General features: G+C 40.4%; 1 protein-coding gene across 1 annotated transcript in view; it reads left to right on the top strand.

Moving 5' to 3' along the window:
* The window catches only part of SIRT2 (sirtuin 2), a 59,696-nt gene that overhangs the window by 20,310 nt on the left and 20,854 nt on the right, over positions 1–18,532 (top strand). The window contains exons 6-10 of the mRNA XM_075853895.1: positions 3,654–3,760; positions 8,588–8,644; positions 10,863–10,931; positions 11,013–11,142; positions 15,238–15,297. Coding sequence (XP_075710010.1) covers positions 3,654–3,760; positions 8,588–8,644; positions 10,863–10,931; positions 11,013–11,142; positions 15,238–15,297 — 423 coding nt within the window. The remainder of the gene's footprint in view (positions 1–3,653; positions 3,761–8,587; positions 8,645–10,862; positions 10,932–11,012; positions 11,143–15,237; positions 15,298–18,532) is intronic.

Genomic DNA, 18,532 nt, shown 5'->3' with positions numbered 1-18,532 from the left:
ACTTTACTATAATACAGCATTAATATAACAATACTACATTAATAGAACAATACTACATTAATAGAACAATACTACATTACTATAACAATACTACGTTACTATAACAATACTACGTTACTATAACAATACTACATTACTATAATAATACTACATTACTATAATAATACTACATTACTATAATACAGCATTAATATAACAATACTACATTAATAGAACAATACTACATTAATAGAACAATACTACATTACTATAACAATACTACGTTACTATAACAATACTACATTACTATAATACTACATTACTATAACAATACTACATTACTATAACAATACTACGTTACTATAACAATACTACGTTACTATAACAATACTACATTACTATAATAATACTACATTACTATAATAATACAGCATTAATATAACAATACTACATTACTATAACAATACTACATTACTATAACAATACTACATTACTATAATAATACAGCATTAATATAACAATACTACGTTACTATAACAATACTACGTTACTATAACAATACTACATTACTATAATACTACATTACTATAACAATACTACTTTACTATAATACAGCATTAATATAACAATACTACATTACTATAACAATACTACATTACTATAATAATACTACATTAATAGAACAATACTACATTACTATAACAATACTACATTACTATAACAATACTACATTACTATAACAATACTACATTACTATAACAATACTACATTAATATAACAATACTACGTTACTATAACAATACTACGTTACTATAATACTACATTAATATAACAGTACTACATTACTATAACAATACTACATTACTATAACAATACTACATTACTATAATAATACTACATTACTATAATAATACTGCTAGGTTTAAACTTACCGGAAATTTGGGAGTTTACTCCACGTGCTTATTTTAACAATCCAGTTTTCAAGTTTAAACAGAACCTTTCACCTGCCCATACATGTGCAGCATGTAATGGGCAGGGCTGCACAAACCCTGGGGCACTTAAAAAAAAAAAAATTCTACCCTCCTCCGTTATTTAGATATCGGTGCCGTTATATTTGGCTCCCGATATTTAAATAACCAACTGAACTGTCAATGGGGCGTGTAATGGCAAGGGGGAGTGTAACATGGCTGTGACACTGTCCAATCATCTACGGACAGTTTCACTGCAATAGCTGGAGAGAGGAGAGCGTGTGCGCGCGCACGCTATCATACTTCAGCATTTGGCAGACAAGGACAAGACTGATCTCTCGCGAGAGATCACACAGTCTTGTACTTGTCTGCCGAACTGGCAAAGGGGCGTGTCACTGCTGCGGACTGTTCAAGAGCTGGAGGAGAGCGCGCGCACGCTCTCACTCTTCAGCTCTCGGCACGCTCTCCTCTTCAGCTCTTGCACTGTCCATAGCACAGACACGCCCCCTTGCCAATTCGGCAGACAAGTACAAGACTGTGTGATCTCTCGCAAGAGATCAGTCTTGCCCTTGTCTGCCGAGAGCTAAAGAGTGAGAGCGTGTGCGCTCTCCTCTCTCCAGCTCTTGCACTGTCCGCAGCAGTGACACGCCCCCTTGCCATTACACGCTCCCTTGCCAGTTCGGCAGACATGTACAAGTACATATATAATGGTACCAATATCCAAATAGCGGAGGAGGGTAGATTTTTTTTTTTAATGTGCCCCAGGTTTTGTGCAGCCCTGCCCATTACATGCTGCACTCAGCTGCACATGTATGGGTAGGTGAAAGGTTCTCTTTAAGTGTTGCTAAATGCAGTCTGGCTGCTCAGTTGGCAGCGTTTGGCAGACACAAGAATGTCAACGTTCTTAGTGCCACTATGCCCTCTGTAGATAGTGCCACAGTGCCCTCTGTAGATAGTGCCACAGTGCCCTCTGTAGATAGAGCTACCACCCCCACGGTAACGTCAGGGGCTGCTCCTGTAGCGGAATCCCCTGTCAAAGCGTCGGCAACAAAGATTCTGCTCCACGAGCAGCCACTGAAGTCACTGTCCATATTTGGACAGTGACGTCAAGGGCTACCCCGGGCACAGCAATTAAAGTAGCGCTGTGCTCGGGGAGTCCTCGGTGAGCAGAGGAGCTCCCTCTGCTCCTCTTCTCTGAACTAATGCTGAAGCAGGGAGCTTCACCCTCCGAAGCTTTTTAGCCAGTTTTCGGAGCGTTTACGGCCCGAAAAACGGCTGAAAATAAGCTATGTGAACATACCCTTAGACGCAGAACAAGATTACAGCATAGTTTTTAGGACAAAAAGTGCGTCTAAAAGTAAAAAAAATACGGTACAGTTTTTTGTGTGTGTGTTTCTCTTCATGTGATAGTTCATATAGAATAATAATCAAGTCCATCACTCCCTCCCCAAAAGGAATGATGGTTCTCCTCACAATTGAATTAATTGGTTTGCCTGTATTACTTGTTTCAAATTCCATGACCATATTAGTAATTGTTAATATTTTTTTGTTTGGCTAAAATAGTTTAACTTTAACTTCAATGTATTAAAATAAAAAATAAAACACAAAACCAATCGTTTACAAAAGTATTCGCTTGAAGAAATAAGTGGCAGTAACAGGCAGAATGTGTAAAACATGATTCATTTGGGGCCAGAAGGAAAATAATGTCAGTATAGTTAAAGAGGCTCTGTCACCAGATTTTGCAGCCCCTATCTGCTATTGCAGCAGATCGGCGCTGCAATGTAGATTACAGTAACGTTTTTATTTTTAAAAAACGAGCATTTTTGGCCAAGTTATGGCAATTTTTGTATTTATGCAAATGAGGCTTGCAAAAGTACAACTGGGCGTGTTGAAAAGTAAAAGTACAACTGGGCGTGTATTATGTGCGTACATCGGGGCGTTTTTACTTCTTTTACTAGCTGGGCGTTCTGATGAGAAGTATCATCCACTTCTCTTCAGAACGCCCAGCTTCTGGCAGATCACGCTGTGACGTCACTTCCCCAGGTCCTGCATCGTGTCAGACGAGCGAGGACACATCGGCACCAGAGGCTACAGTTGATTCTGCAGCAGCATCAGCGTTTGCAGGTAAGTAGCTACATCGACTTACCTGCAAACGCCGATGCTGCTGCAGAATCATCTGTAGCCTCTGGTGTCGATGTGTCCTTGCTCGTCTGACACGATGCAGGACCTGTGAGTGACGACACAGCGTGATCTCTGGAGAACACGGCTGTGTCTGCACTGCCAGAAGCTGGGCGTTCTGAAGAGAAGTGGATGATACTTCTCATCAGAACGGCCAGCTAGTAAAAGTAGTAAACACGCCCCGATGTACGCACATAATACACGCCCAGTTGTACTTTTACTTTTCAACACGCCCAGTTGTACTTTTGCAAGCCTCATTTGCATAAATACAAAAATGGTCATAACTTGGCCAAAAATGCTCGTTTTTTAAAAATAAAAACGTTTCTGTAATCTACATTGCAGCGCGTAAATGAGGGCACAATGCCTGCTGTCTTTTTTTATTTTTTATTTTTTTTGTGAACCATTTCAAGACCTGGGTGGATTGTAAGTATGATGGGTGGTAGCTAAATCTCTCACTAATGGTAATAACAGTTAATAGGAGGCTCATTTCTTGCGCAGGTCCATTAATCTGTTCTACTTTATCCACAGCTGCAGGAATTCCGGATTTTCGTTCGCCAGGTAGTGGATTGTACGCTAATCTACAGAAATACAATTTGCCATATCCAGAGGCCATATTTGAAATTGGATTTTTTAAGGTAATGATAACAAATAATTTAACACTGTCACAGGAAATAATGGGTAAATGTTAGTAACTTGTGTTATTTTTATATGTATTAACCCCTTAATGACCGGGCATGTTTGTACCTTAATGACCAAGCCAGATTTGTCAAATCTGGTATGTGTGACTTTATCAGAGAATAACTCTGTGAAAGTTTTGAATATCCAAGTAATTCTGACATTGTTTTTTCATCACATGTTGTACTTTATTTTAGTGGTAAAAGTAGACTGATACGATTTGCGGAAATGAATTAAAAAATAGAAAAATGGAAGAAATTTTGTAAAAATTAAAATTTTTCCGTATTTTTAACTGCAATATGTCACATATGTACACACATATTGTACAATTTTTTAAATTAAATATATATTTCTATCTCTTTACTCTATTTTGGCAGCACTTTTGAAAAAATAAAATACATTTTCAGCAATTTAGGGGACTTACAAATTGAATAATAATTTTATAAATTTTGAAGTACATTTTGTTGTCCTGCACCAAGCCAGGTTTTCAGAGGCTCATAGGTCTCAGAGTGATGGAAACCCCCACAAATGACCCCATTTAGAAAACTAGACCCCTTAAGGTATTTACCTAGGGGTATAGTAAGTATTTTGACCCCACAGTTTTTTGCTAAATTGAATACATAGCAGGTGAAAAAATAATTTTTTTCACTTTTTTTCATAAAAGTATCAGTTTGAAGACCAATTTCTTTGTAAAGCGACCATGAGAATGAAGAAACACACCACAAAATCTATCACCCTGTTTCTCCTGTTTTCAAAAATACCCACATTGTGGCCCTAATGCGCTGCCTGTACACACCGCAGGACCCAAAAGGAAGGGAGCACCCGGAGGCTTTCAGGACTCATATTTTGCTTGAAAATGTTTTAGGCCCCACTGTACATTTGGAGAGGCTTTGAGCTGCCAGAACGATAGAAACTCCCCATAAACGACCCCATTTAGAAAACTAGACCCCATAACGTAATTATTTAGGTGTATAATAAGTATTTTGACCCCACAGTTCTTTGCTAAATTTAATGCATATCAGGTGAAAAAATAAATAATTTCACTTTTTTCATAAAAGTAGTAGCTTGAAGACCGATTTCTTTGTAAAGCGAACATGAAAATGAAGAAACACACCCCAAAATCTATCACCCTCTTTCTCCTGTTTTCACAAATACCCACATTGTGGCCCTAATGTGTTGTTTAGACACACGGCAGGGCCCCAAAGGAAGGGAGCACCCGGAGGCTTTCAGGCTATTTTGCTTGAAAATGTTTTAGGCCCCACTGTACATTTGGAGAAGCTTTGAGCTGCCAGAACGATAGAAACTCCCCATAAACGACCCCATTTCGAAAACTAGACCCCTTAAGGTATTTATCTAGGGGTATAGTTAGCATTTTGACCACACAGGTTTTTCGCTAAATATATTGGAATTAGTCTGTAAAAATTAAAATGTACTTTTTTTCTGAAACATAGAAATTTTTATTATTTCCAAGGAATAACGAAGAAAATGCACCCCAACATTTGTAAAGCAATGTCTCCCGATTACGACAATACCCTATATGTGGTAATAAACTGCTGTTTGGACCCACAGCAGGGCTCAGAAGGGAAGGAGCGCCATTTGGATTTCTGATTTTGCTGGAATGGTTTTCGGTGTCATGTCGCATTTGCAATGCACTGGAGGGACCAAAACAGTGGAAACCCACCAAAAGTGACCCCATTTTGGAAAAACCTTCAAGGAATTTTTCTAGGGGTATAGTGAGCATTTACACCCCACGGGTCTTTTGCAGAGTTTATTCGAATTAGGGCACGAAAATTAATATCAAAATTTTTTCCACTAAAATGTTGCATTTTCTCATTTTCACAAGGGATAAAGGAGGAAAAAAAAACAACCATTTTTTATAAAGCAATTTCTCCTGAGTACAGAAATACCCCACATGGGGTCATACGTTTTTTCATTAGAAATGAATTAACCCTTTCAGGACTGATCCATTTTTTGCTTTCATATTTTAGATTTTCACTCCCCGCTTTCCAAGAGCCATAACTTTTTTATTTTTCTATCAATAGAGCGGTGTGAGGGCTTATTTCTTGCGGGAGGAGCTGCAGTTTTTATTGGTACATTTTTTGGTACATAAAAAGTGATTCATAAGTTGTATTACATTTTTTTTTTTAGAGCGAAGGTGACAAAAAAAAAACATAGTGATTTTGGCGGTTTCAATTATTACATTTTTTAAAGGTGTGCACTGTGCAAATTAAATAATGGTATATTGTAATAGTTCGGACTTTTACGGACGTAGCGATACCAATTTTGTTCATTTTTTGACATTACTTTAGAAGAAAAATGCGAAAAGGTGATTTGATTTTTTTTTTTACTTTAAAAAAAATAATTCTCACTACTAATAACTATAATTCTTCTACACATTTTATTAATCAATCCCCTTAGGGGACTTGAGCCAGCGATCATTGGATCACTGGTACAATACACTGCAATACTAATGTATTGCAGTATATTGTTATTCTTACAGGCTTCTGTAACAGATCGATCGCTGTACCTGTCCGTTAGTACCGACGGGGCCTGCTGTAATACACAGCCGACACCCGCAGCGTATGGAGCGGGCACAGCACGTGAGCCGGCTCCATACATCAACCGCCGCACCATGATGGGCAATTAAGTCATAGTGCGCAAAAGGGTTAATGCACAGCGGATGGTTCAAAGTGAAAATTGCAATTTTCCACTGATACGCCATTTTAGTGCATAATATGTTGTGCCCAGTTTGTGCCACAGAAGACAAATACCTCATAAAATGTTACGCGGGTTCTCTCGGGTATGGCGACGCCATATGTGTTGGCGCAAACTGCTGCTTGGGCACGCTGCAGGGCTCAGAAGGGAGGGAGCGCCATTTTGCTTTTGGAGCGCAGATTTTGCTTGGTAATAGTTCTGTTTGGCGTTTTGCTGGTATTTCAGTTTATGATGTGGGGGCATATGTTATCTGTGCGGAGAACATCAGGGGTATAATAAGAGAGTATAATAATGGTGTAAATAAATAATAATTCATAGATGTGTCGCCGGTGTCGCACTGATAAATGGCGCCCGATCTTATCCGCTTTTGGACACTCTGCACATTTTGCATCGCCATATTCTGAGAGCCAGAACTATTTTATTTTTTCTGCACCGGAGCCCTGTGAGGGCTTATTTGTTGCGGGACAATCTGTAGTTTTCATTGGTACCATTTTGGGGTACATGCGATTTTTTTTTTGATCACTTTTTTTATTCAATTTTTTTGCAATCCTGACCAAAAAACAGGAATTCTGACACCGTTTTTTAGGTTTTCTTTTTGCGGCGCTCACCGTACGCTATAAATGAAATTTTTACTATATTCTGCGGGTTGGTACGATTACGGCGATACCAGATGTATATAGGTTTGGTCCTTTTTTTTTGCGTTTGCACAATAAAATGACTTATTTATAAAAAAATAATAATTTCTGTGTCACCATATTCTGAGAGCCATAATTTTTTTATTTTTTAGTAAAAAAAGCTGTGTAAGGGCTTGTTTTTTGCGGGACGGGTTGAAGTTTTTATTGGTACTATTTTTGGGTACATGCGACTTTTTGATCACTTTTTATTCTTTATTTAGGGAGCGGTGGTGACCAAAAAAATTGTGATTCTGTCGTAGTTTTTTATTGATTTTTTTTGGGGTGTTCATCGTGTGGGAAAAATAACATTACAGTTTTATAGTTGGGGTCGTTACGAACGCGGTGATACCAGATATGTGTACTTTTTTAACGTGTTCATTTTTTTTCTATAATAAAAGTCTTATTATAGGAAAAAAAAAAGCAGTTCATGTTTATATCACTTATAACTTTTATTTTTACACTTTTTTTAAAACATTTTTATTACTTTTTTTACTTGTCCCACTAGGGGACACTTAGACTTGCAGCTTTGATCGCTGCTAGAGTACATTACACTACACACGTAGTGTGATGTACTCCAACTGTCATTGTGACGTAACTGTTACTCTGACAGGAAGCAGAGGAGGAACGGCCGGAGGCTGCTCCTACGAGGCTTCCGTACATGGCAACCCGGAGGTCATTATCTGACCTCCGATTGCCACGACAAGCATCGGTAGCCCCCACGATCACTTTGTGGGGGCTGCCGATGTGCTTCAAACCACTTAAATGCGGCGACGGCAATCCGTCGCCGCACTTAAGGGGTTAATTGCCCAAAGCAGCGGCGATGGTCCGGTGAGACTGATGTGTCAGATGTTTACACAGAGTGACCGTTTTAAATACTGACGAAAATGAACGTCCTGGAGCAGGAACTAGCAGCCGACCAGGACGTTCATTTTCGTCCTTGGTCATGAAAGGGTTAAATATGGGATAATTTCTGTTTACAGTAAATGATACAGTACTGATCACGACCATACAAAGGCTCATGCATACAGGCTACAGGCCTTCATATAACTTACAGATCAGTGCATTTTATTATAGTGGCACAATACTTATTACATAGATATATCCAACCCGGAAAACACCCTTTCTAAATGTAGTCCCCCAAATCATCAAGTCTTTGGGGTCCACCTATTGAAAATCATTGCACTCGTCAAATGTAGCCGTGGGCTTGCACACATTTCAACATACAAATGAATAAGCGACTCTCTGCTCTGTTGATAGAGGGGACTCCCAAGTGGTGGAGCCCCCCCCTATGACCTCAATAATAGGACGTAATGCACAGGGGTTGGTTTAAAGCCAACATTTAACCTATGTGACTTCTGCTAATGTTGAATTTATATTTTTCTCTTTTTTTTTTGGTAGCAAAACCCAGAACCATTCTTTGCTCTGGCGAGAGAACTGTACCCGGGGCAATTCAAGGTTAGTCCATGTCAGTCTTTGAGTAATTGTCAGTGAGCTATAGAAGGGAACAGACACTCTGTACTATGTGCTGCAATTCCTATTCTAGAGGGTCAGATGTCAAACTGTCACGTCTACATTCAATTCCATCATTCCCTTCTCTATATTGGACAAATATATGCCACATCTAAATACATAGGCTGATTTAATATTAAGAGGTATGTAGTAGTGATATTATGATGAGTTCATGCTGATGATTATGACTCATCTGTGTAAGTGAAACTGGCTATGGGTGACACACTTTTTCTAATCAGCCTATGTATGTGGGAAATATTGACTGCTTCTCAAGACTAGTAGCGCTCAATCTAATTCAAGTGATACATGATCCTTTCCTTTTCTCATAAACTAACTGTCTGCTGCCACCCAGAGGATGGGAAGATGTTTCTCTGGCAGTTGCAGTCCATGGTTAGCCTTTGTACTAGTAGAAAATAGAGATAAGGGAGCAGATCTGCAGTCAACATCTGTATCCTACTCATTGCTTCTTACCTGCACATTTAGATCTTTCTGATTTTACTTGCATCAAATTCTGCATGTTTACATAAGAACATGTTTCGAACACTGCTCAACATTGAAAATGCAACACCAAGAAGGAAAAGTTTTGGAATTGTGAAAATTACAGGATGGAAACCAAATATTCCAAACATCTTGATTTATTCAGCATCGAGTATGAGCGCCACGCGCAGAAATACATGCACTTACACGCCTTGGCATGCTATTAATGGTGGTCTGAGGAATGTTATGCCATGCTAAATGCGCTTGGGCACTCAAATCATGAAGATTGGCTGCTGGGAGCTCCCTTTGCTATTGTCGACCAATGACGTTCCAGATGTGCTCGATTGGAGACAAGTATGGAGACGCTGCTGGCTATTGTACCATGTTTAGGCCATGCAGGCTGCTCACAGTAGCACGAGCTACATGCGGCCTGGCGTTGTCCTGTTGAAAAAGGCTTCTGGGACACTGGAGAAATGGCCGTACCACTGGTTCCATGACCGAATCAATGTAACGCCAAGCTGTTAGTGTCCCTGAAATGAATACTATTGGGGTCCAGCTACTGTACCTTATGCGACCCCGCACCATAATCTCTGGAGTAGGACTGGTGTGACATACCTTGTGAAAGCACCTTCATGGCATTGCCCACGTGGTCTCCATACCAATCTCCGGCTATCATTGCATCAGAGACAAAAGCAAAATCGCTGAAGAGGATAGAGCTCCATTGCTGTCTTGCTGTACACCATGATAGCGGTGGTATGTGGTCAATGGAACGTTTGCAGCTGGGCGACTGGCTCGTAGCCCAATGTCGTGCAAACGCCTTCTGATAGTTTGTGTCGACACTGGTTGCCGCCCCAGCAGTATAGAATGGATCACTACGCGCCATTCTTCCAATCAGACGATCTGTTCGTGCAGAAGTTAGTCTCCGTGCACCACTTGCTGTCATTCCCTTTTGTTGTTCTCCCAAACTCCGGGACACACAGTGTTGAACAGTTCTAATATCTCGGCCCAGGCACGTAGCGATCTGCCGGAGTGATAACTAAGGTCAGGAGGCATCGCTCAATCATCCCACATCACTTGATCCGATTTTTGAGGATTCATGTGGCTAAAAAACTTTGCTTTCAATCTGGCTTTTATTCCCTCCCACATGCCACAGACTGGAGCTAGGCGCTTGAAAATGTGATACTTTGCAGATTTTAGCGACACCTGCTACTTCCACGATTTGTACAACCTTACGGCTTGCCATTCTTGGGGTTGCAGTTTCAATGTTGAGGAGTATATGCGAAAATTACATATTATATACGGTTCTGATGGCAGACTATAACATGCTTATTTGCTTGATTATGAAATAGCTTTCTCTTATAATGGGAACCATTCAATAAAGTAATAATAATGGAATGGCTGTACATGCAGTTCCCTAATACTGTATATAAGTGTGGGTTCACTTTTGCTGTTTTAGTTTCCTAGCATGAGAGACAGCACTTTAGATGCCTGTTGTTCACTGTGCACCAGAGTAGACCTTATGCATTACCTTATAGATGTTAGCGTTTCCTGGCTGAAGAATTCTACTGCTCCCTTCCCAAAAATGGCGTATTTTTAACCTGTGAATTTACTTTCTTACACTCTAATTTATACTTAATTTTTTTATTTACCTGATTGTCTTTCAATAAAATGTTTTATTCTCTTTCAGCCAACTATTTGCCATTATTTCATGCGGCTAATGAAAGAAAAGGGTCTGTTCCTTCGCTGCTTCACTCAGGTAATACGACTGCGCTACAATTGTTTGCTCAGTACTCGTACATAACTTCATGGACTTAATAAGTTTTTTCTCTTCACATAGAACATTGACACTTTGGAGAGAGTGGCAGGTCTGTCTTCTGATGACTTGGTTGAGGCTCATGGAACTTTCCACACCTCTCACTGTATTGGGACGTTCTGTAAAGCTGAGTATCCACTTTCTTGGATGAAAGGTATTTTATTGATCATCACTCAATTTATTCCTTCTGTTCCTTTCAATACCATCCTGGAAAACGAAACCTGCTTTATGATAAGGGAAAACCAATGTTTGATTTCTGTGCATCCTGCACCAGCTACAGATTGGCATTGGTTAGGAATTGAACTGAGTTTCAAAGCTATAATTATCTAGTGATGAAGTTTAAAGCGGATAGGGCAGCATAGTACAATTACAGGTTCGTACTCTTATTAGCCAAAATGGCATTGAAAAATTATGTGAGGTTTGGCTAATAGGAACACTGAAATAATACACTGGACTCCTCTTTACGGTGATTGACAGGCTGCTGTGTATAAATGTATACACAACAGCCTGCCAATCACTGAACTGTAAAGCAGGGGCACGGGGGTGCTCCCCTTATGAATACGCTGGACTCTTACTTTTGAGTCTGATGTATTCTTTCAGTGCTTCTAATAGCCAAACACTACAAAAAAAATGTATGCCATTTTGGGCTAATAGGAGTAGCTGTAATATGCTGCCCTTACATAGGGCAGAATTTAAAGCTGAGATCCGCTTTAAACGTGCCACTGAAAGGCAATCAAATAAATCTTTATCCTCCTCAACTTTATAAAGCTTTAAATTGACTTATCAGACAACCCGTTTTAACACCTTAAATGCTCCGGTCAATCGCGACCGCAGCATTTAAAGTGTTAGAATCAGTGGGGCGCCTCCTGAAACAAGCCATCGCGCCCCCCCGCGGCAGGATCGGCCGTTAACAACGGCTGTCCTAACAAAGGCCCCCAGGTCCGCCATCTTTGTACTCCTTTGAAGCTCTGCCTCCGGCAGGGCTTCGAAAGAGACTGTCATAATCACGATATACTGCAATACATTAGTATTGCAGTATATCATGCAGGCAATTCAACGATCACTGCTTCAAGTCTCCTAGGGGGACTAATGAAAAAAGTAAAAAACAGTTAAAGTAAGTTTAAATAATGTTCCAAAAAAGTATTAAAAGTTTAAAAAAATATATATATACCGTAACTGGTATCGCCGGGTCCATAAAAATCCGAACTATCACAATATAGCGTTGTTTAACCCGCTCGGTGAATGGCGTAAAAAAATATATATAAAACACGCAAATTGCTGTTTTTTGTTCACCTTTAGCGCTCCAAAAAAATTTAATAAAAAGTGATCATAAAGTCGCATATACCCCAAAATGGTATCAGTGAAAAAGACCGCTCGTCCTGCAAAATTTAAGCCCTCACATCGCTAAATTGATGGAAAAATGAAAAAGTTATGGCTCTCAGAACATGGCGACACAAAAGATTTTTTTAATGTAGCAAATAGTTTTGTTTTTTTAAAAGTGGTAAAACATAAAACAAAACCTATAAATTTGGTATCGCCGTAATTGTATCAACCTGTAGAATAAGGTGAATATGTTGTTTTTACCGCCTGATGGATGCCGTAAAAAGTAAACCCCCAAAAATATGGCGTAATCGCAGTTTTTTGCCCATTTCACCCCACAAATAAAAAAATTTCAGCTTCCCAGTACATGATGCGGTACAATAAATGGTGCCATGAAAAACTACAACTTGTCCCGCTAAAAACAAGCCCTCATATGGCTATATAGATGGAAAAAGAAAAAAATGATAGCTTTTGGAAGGTGGGGAGGAAAAAACAAAAGTGAAAATCCGAAAAATGGCTGAGGAGGGAAGGAGTTAAAATAGGAGCCAAGCAGAAGTTGCTGCTGATTTCCTCTGCAGCGCCACCACAGGGAAAATGTAGTATCACATGTGGTTATTCAAATAAATGGCCGTCTATATAATACATGGATGGGCTGGGTTCGCCAGAGTGAGAACCGCTGCTTGTTAGTGGCTGTCCACTCTGACTTATACAGATGGATCCTGAGCGGGGGACCTCCCCCTATGATGTTCATATACCCTAATGGGGCCTCCGTAAAAGGGTTGGTGAGATGAGACAACCAATTGAAAGCTAGGACCACTTTTGATGCACGATTCGAGTTTTCCAGCTTATTTTCTTTTCTTAAAATAAAGTTCTTTGCTGAAAGTCACATATGTCTCCCATTAAAATTTATGAAAGGGTGTCCGAGCTGTACTAGCAGTCATCTCCTACTTTGGTACCATCATATTTTGCAGACGCATAAAATTACCCAAATTGTGCAACTCAATGTAACTTTTTGAAGTCTGAACCTAAGGCCTTATTCACACGAGTGTATTTCACGTCCGTGTTACTCTCGTTAAAAAAACGGACGTCACGCGGACCTATCAAATTCAATGGGGCCATTCAGACATTCAGTGTTTTTCACGCAGCGTGTGTCCGCTGCGTGCAACTCACTGCATGTCCTATACTTGTTCATTTTTTGCGTATTACGCACCCATTGAAGTCAATGGGTGCGTGAAAATCACGGACAGCACACGGACCTACATCCGTGTGCTGTGTGTGATTCACGCAACAGTTGCTAAAGAAGTGATGAGAAAAAGAAAACCACCTCCTTCAGTTTATTTTGCTGACGTAAAAAACGCGTGACATACGGATGACATACGCTCGTAAAAAACGCTGACACGCACCGTACACGGATGACACACGGAACTGCAATGCAGGAAAAACGCTGCGTTTTTTACGCGCACAAAACGGACACATTCGTGTGAATAAGGCCTAATGGGCCACATTTATGGTTATTCAGTCTGTTTACATGAACATTTACCTTGTTCATATGACATTTTGACTTCCTGTTTTTGTTTTTATGTTAGAAGTGTAAACATCTTGATTTATTTTTCCTCTGTACTCGTTTAACAGGCATATTTAATCTGTTGAGGACACAGAAAGAGTATGCTCATCCTGAGCGGCAGACTCGTCCTGCTGATTACGTGTTCGATCAGGAGTGGGGCAGGAACGGAACCTCCGATTTGTGCCATTTAACTGTTTGAAAGCAGCATTAAAAGGGATAGACTGAGTGGTGGAGCCCCCTTTGATAGCATCACAGAGAATTCCTGTGACTTGATTGAGGCCCAAACCTATTATGGGCAGACCGCCCAGGATCCATTAAAGTATCCAAGGGACGTCTGACCAGATTTCCTGTGGTTGGTGCATAATTAGCTATGCCCTAACAACTGCATGTCTACAATTAGTATACAGGCTAATTTACCGGCATATAGATGTGTGCCAGTACATTATAGTTACAACATCAAAATGAAAAATCCCCCTGTAGGATTTAAAAAAAAAAAAAAAATGTTCAATTATTAAACTAAAATAAATAACAATGATTTATTTACAATAAATAAATGTTATTAAGTAGAAGTCCAAAAATAATATGCACATACCTGTACAATCAATGTATAGCATCATATCTGATTGGGGTATGCTGTAAAAGAATAAACACAGCAGTAATATTGTTTTTTCTGCATTTTCACCAAAATAAAAATGAATAGATATGCAATGCTAATGTATAAGTATTAAAAAATGGCACCCACATAAAGTGCAACTCGTCCTGCAAAGAAAACAAAAGCCTCATACAGTTACATTGAACAAAAAAATAAAAAAGTTATGACCGCCGGAATGCAAAGCGGAAAAATGAAAAAATTGTTATGGTCCTCAATGCCAAAAATAGAGTCCTTAAGGGGTTAATGAAACATTTTTATGAGGATTACAGGTATTTCTAAGGCAAGCTTACTTTTTTGTTACGGTTCAGGGTATGTGCACACACACTAATTACGTCCGTAATTGACGGACGGATTTCGGCCGCAAGTACCGGACCGAACACAGTGCAGGGAGCCGGGCTCCTAGCATCATACTTATGTACGACGCTAGGAGTCCCTGCCTCGCTGCAAGACAACTGTCTCATACTGAAAACATGATTACAGTACGGGACAGTTGTCCTGCAGCGAGGCAGGGACTCCTAGCATCGTACATAACTATGATGCTAGGAGCCCGGCTCCCTGCCCTGTGTTCGGTCCGGGACTTGCGGCCGAAATGCGTCCGTCAATTACGGACGTAATTAGTGTGTGTGCACATACCCTTACATGCATATCCACGGCTTTAAAAATGTGAATGACACATAGTAATGATTTAATATAATATTGATGTTTCTTTTCAGAAAAGATCTTTTCTGATCTGACCCCACAATGTGATAAGTGTAATAGCTTGGTTAAACCAGGTAAGAGATTTTGGGTGTAAAGTCCTAGCGTAACCATTTACTTTTTAACATATTTCAATCTATTTAAAGAGCACCTGTCAGGGGTTCTTTTCTTTTAAACCACCTACCTCCCCTTATTACTGGCATTCTCTTAATTCCAACGCTGTCACTTTTTTTGGCCCTCCCGTTGTCCCGCTATGGCCCCTGTTCCGCTAGGCACTTAAAGAGGCTCTGTCACCAGATTTTGCAACCCCTATCTCCTATTGCAGCAGATCGGCGCTGCAATGTAGATTACAGTAACGTTTTTATTTTTAAAAAACGAGCATTTTTGGCCAAGTTATGACCATTTTCGTATTTATGCAAATGAGGCTTGCAAAAGTACAACTGGGCGTGTTGAAAAGTAAAAGTACAACTGGGCGTGTATTATGTGCGTACATCGGGGCGTGTTTACTACTTTTACTAGCTGGGCTTTCTGATGAGAAGTATCATCCACTTCTCTTCACAACGCCCAGCTTCTGGCAGTGCAGATCTGTGACGTCACTCACAGGTCCTGCATCGTGTCGGCACCAGAGGCTACAGTTGATTCTGCAGCAGCATCAGCATTTGTAGGTAAGTAGCTACATCGACTTACCTGCAAACGCCGATGCTGCTGCAGAATCATCTGTAGCCTCTGGTGCCGATGTGTCCTCGCTCGTCCGACACGATGCAGGACCTGTGAGTGACGACACAGCGTGATCTCTGGAGAACACGGCTGTGTCTGCACTGCCAGAAGCTGGGCGTTGTGAAGAGAAGTGGATGATACTTCTATGCACAACGCCCAGCTAGTAAAAGTAGTAAACACGCCCCGATGTACGCACATAATACACGCCCAGTTGTACTTTTACTTTTCAACACGCCCAGTTGTACTTTTGCAAGCCTCATTTGCATAAATACAAAAATGGTCATAACTTGGCCAAAAATGCTCGTTTTTTAAAAATAAAAACGTTACTCTTATCTACATTGCAGCGCCTATCTGCTGCAATAGCAGATAGGGGTTGCAAAATCTGGTGACAGAGCCTCTTTAATATGCTTATTTTTAAGGAGAGGAGGAGACCTCATCTTCCCCAGTAGGCGTTGCCTCCTGCATCACTGTGAGGCTGTCTGCTCTGATTGGACACCTACTGAGGAGAGATGGTCTCCTCCTCTCTGTACCTTTTAATCAAAATTAGCATATTAGGTGCCTAGCGGAGCAGGGGCCATAGCGGGGCAACAGGAGGGCCAAAAAAAAGGGCACCGGAATCGAGAGGACGCTAGGAATGTGGGGAGGTATTTTGTTTAAGAAAAACCCATGGTAGGTCCTCTTTAATAGTCTTAGGGTCTGTTCACATCTGCATCAGATACAGGTGTTTTTTTTTGTTTTGTTTTTTTAATTAAGATGAATTATCAATATTGTAAATTGAAATGGTTTATGTTTGATCGAATTCTTTTACTCCTCTGCAGCAGGTTCAATGGATACAAATGTGTTCACCCTTACTGCGCCATCCATTAAAAAAAAAAGTATATGTTAGTGTATTATTTATTTTTTTATAAATGAGTGTCTATGAGGGACGGATGGCATCTGTCAGAGGCATCCATCACAGCCATCTAGTAAAATAAGTATATGTTAAACGTATACGTTTATTTAGCATGGGAGTCTATAATTTTTTTACATGTTTGTTTAACATTTCACTCCATACATCTCGGGATATGTCGGGTTTAGAGATAAGTTAAAGGAGGACACATCTGTATGTAAAACAATGTTACGGATTCACATGAGCATGTTCAGTCCGTGATATACGGACCATATGTCGGCAGTATTTCCCGGACCGAACACACTGCCGGGAGCCGGGCTCCTAGCGTCATAGTTATCTATGATGCTAGGAGTCCCTGCCTCGCTGCGAAAAACGGGACAGTTTCCCACAGCGAGGCAGGGACTCCTAGCGTCATAGATAACTATGTCGATAGGAGCCTGGCTCCCTGCAGTATGTTCGGTCCGGGAAATACTGCCGACATACAGTCCGTATATCACGAACTGAACACGCTCGTGTGAATCCGGCCTTAATGGAGATGCGGTGGAAAGTGATTGATAAGTTCACAATGGGGAAGGTTGTTTTTTTGTTTGGTTTTTATATATGGGTTTATTCACCTTTGTAACAGTTCACAACTTTACATAGCAATGAGACAAATATAGCCATTTAGTAGTGGTAGAGATCACATCCTCCACCTTAAAGAGGCTCTGTCACCAGATTTTGCAACCCCTGTCTCGTATTGCAGCAGATCGGCGCTGCAATGTAGATTACAGTAACGTTTTTATTTTTAAAAAACGAGCATTTTTGGCCAAGTTATGACCATTTTTGTATTTATGCAAATGAGGCTTGCAAAAGTACAACTGGGCGTGTTGAAAAGTAAAAGTCCAACTGGGCGTGTATTATGTGTGTACATCGGGGCGTGTTTACTACTTTTACTAGCTGGGCGTTCTGATGAGAAGTATCATCCACTTCTCTTCAGAACGCCCAGCTTCTGGCAGTGCAGACACAGCCGTGTTCTCCAGAGATCACGCTGTGACGTCACTCACAGGTCCTGCATCGTGTCAGACGAGCGAGGACACATCGGCACCAGAGGCTACAGATGATTCTGCAACAGCATCAGCGTTTGCAGGTAAGTCGATGTAGCTACTTACCTGCAAATGTTGATGCTGCTGCAGAATCAACTGTAGCCTCTGGTGCCGATGTGTCCTCGCTCGTCTGACACGATGCAGGACCTGTGAGTGACGTCACAGATCTGCACTGCCAGAAGCTGGGCGTTGTGAAGAGAAGTGGATGATACTTCTCATCAGAGCGCCCAGCTAGTAAAAGTAGTAAACACGCCCCGATGTACGCACATAATACACGCCCAGTTGTACTTTTACTTTTCAACACACCCAGTTGTACTTTTGCAAGCCTCATTTGCATAAATACAAAAATTGTCATAGCAATAGCAGATAGGGGTTGCAAAATCTGGTGACAGAGCCTCTTTAACCATATACTGTTAAATTATGATCAAATATACACCTGTGCTTTAAAGGCTGTGACACTTTTGCACTTAAATATTTTTTGTTGTTCATTTGCTTTCTAAAAATTAGCAACCATCTAAATTGTTTTTTAAAATAAATTGTCTTCATTAAAAATGCCCTACCATTTTGCTGTTGACTGTGTAACTCCTGTACATAGCTGGTGGTCCTGCTGATTCTGACATAGAT

The sequence above is a fragment of the Rhinoderma darwinii genome, chromosome 2, assembly GCF_050947455.1.
Source record: "Rhinoderma darwinii isolate aRhiDar2 chromosome 2, aRhiDar2.hap1, whole genome shotgun sequence".
Classification (NCBI taxonomy): domain Eukaryota; kingdom Metazoa; phylum Chordata; class Amphibia; order Anura; family Rhinodermatidae; genus Rhinoderma; species Rhinoderma darwinii.
This window is presented reverse-complemented; position numbering and strand designations above follow the sequence as displayed.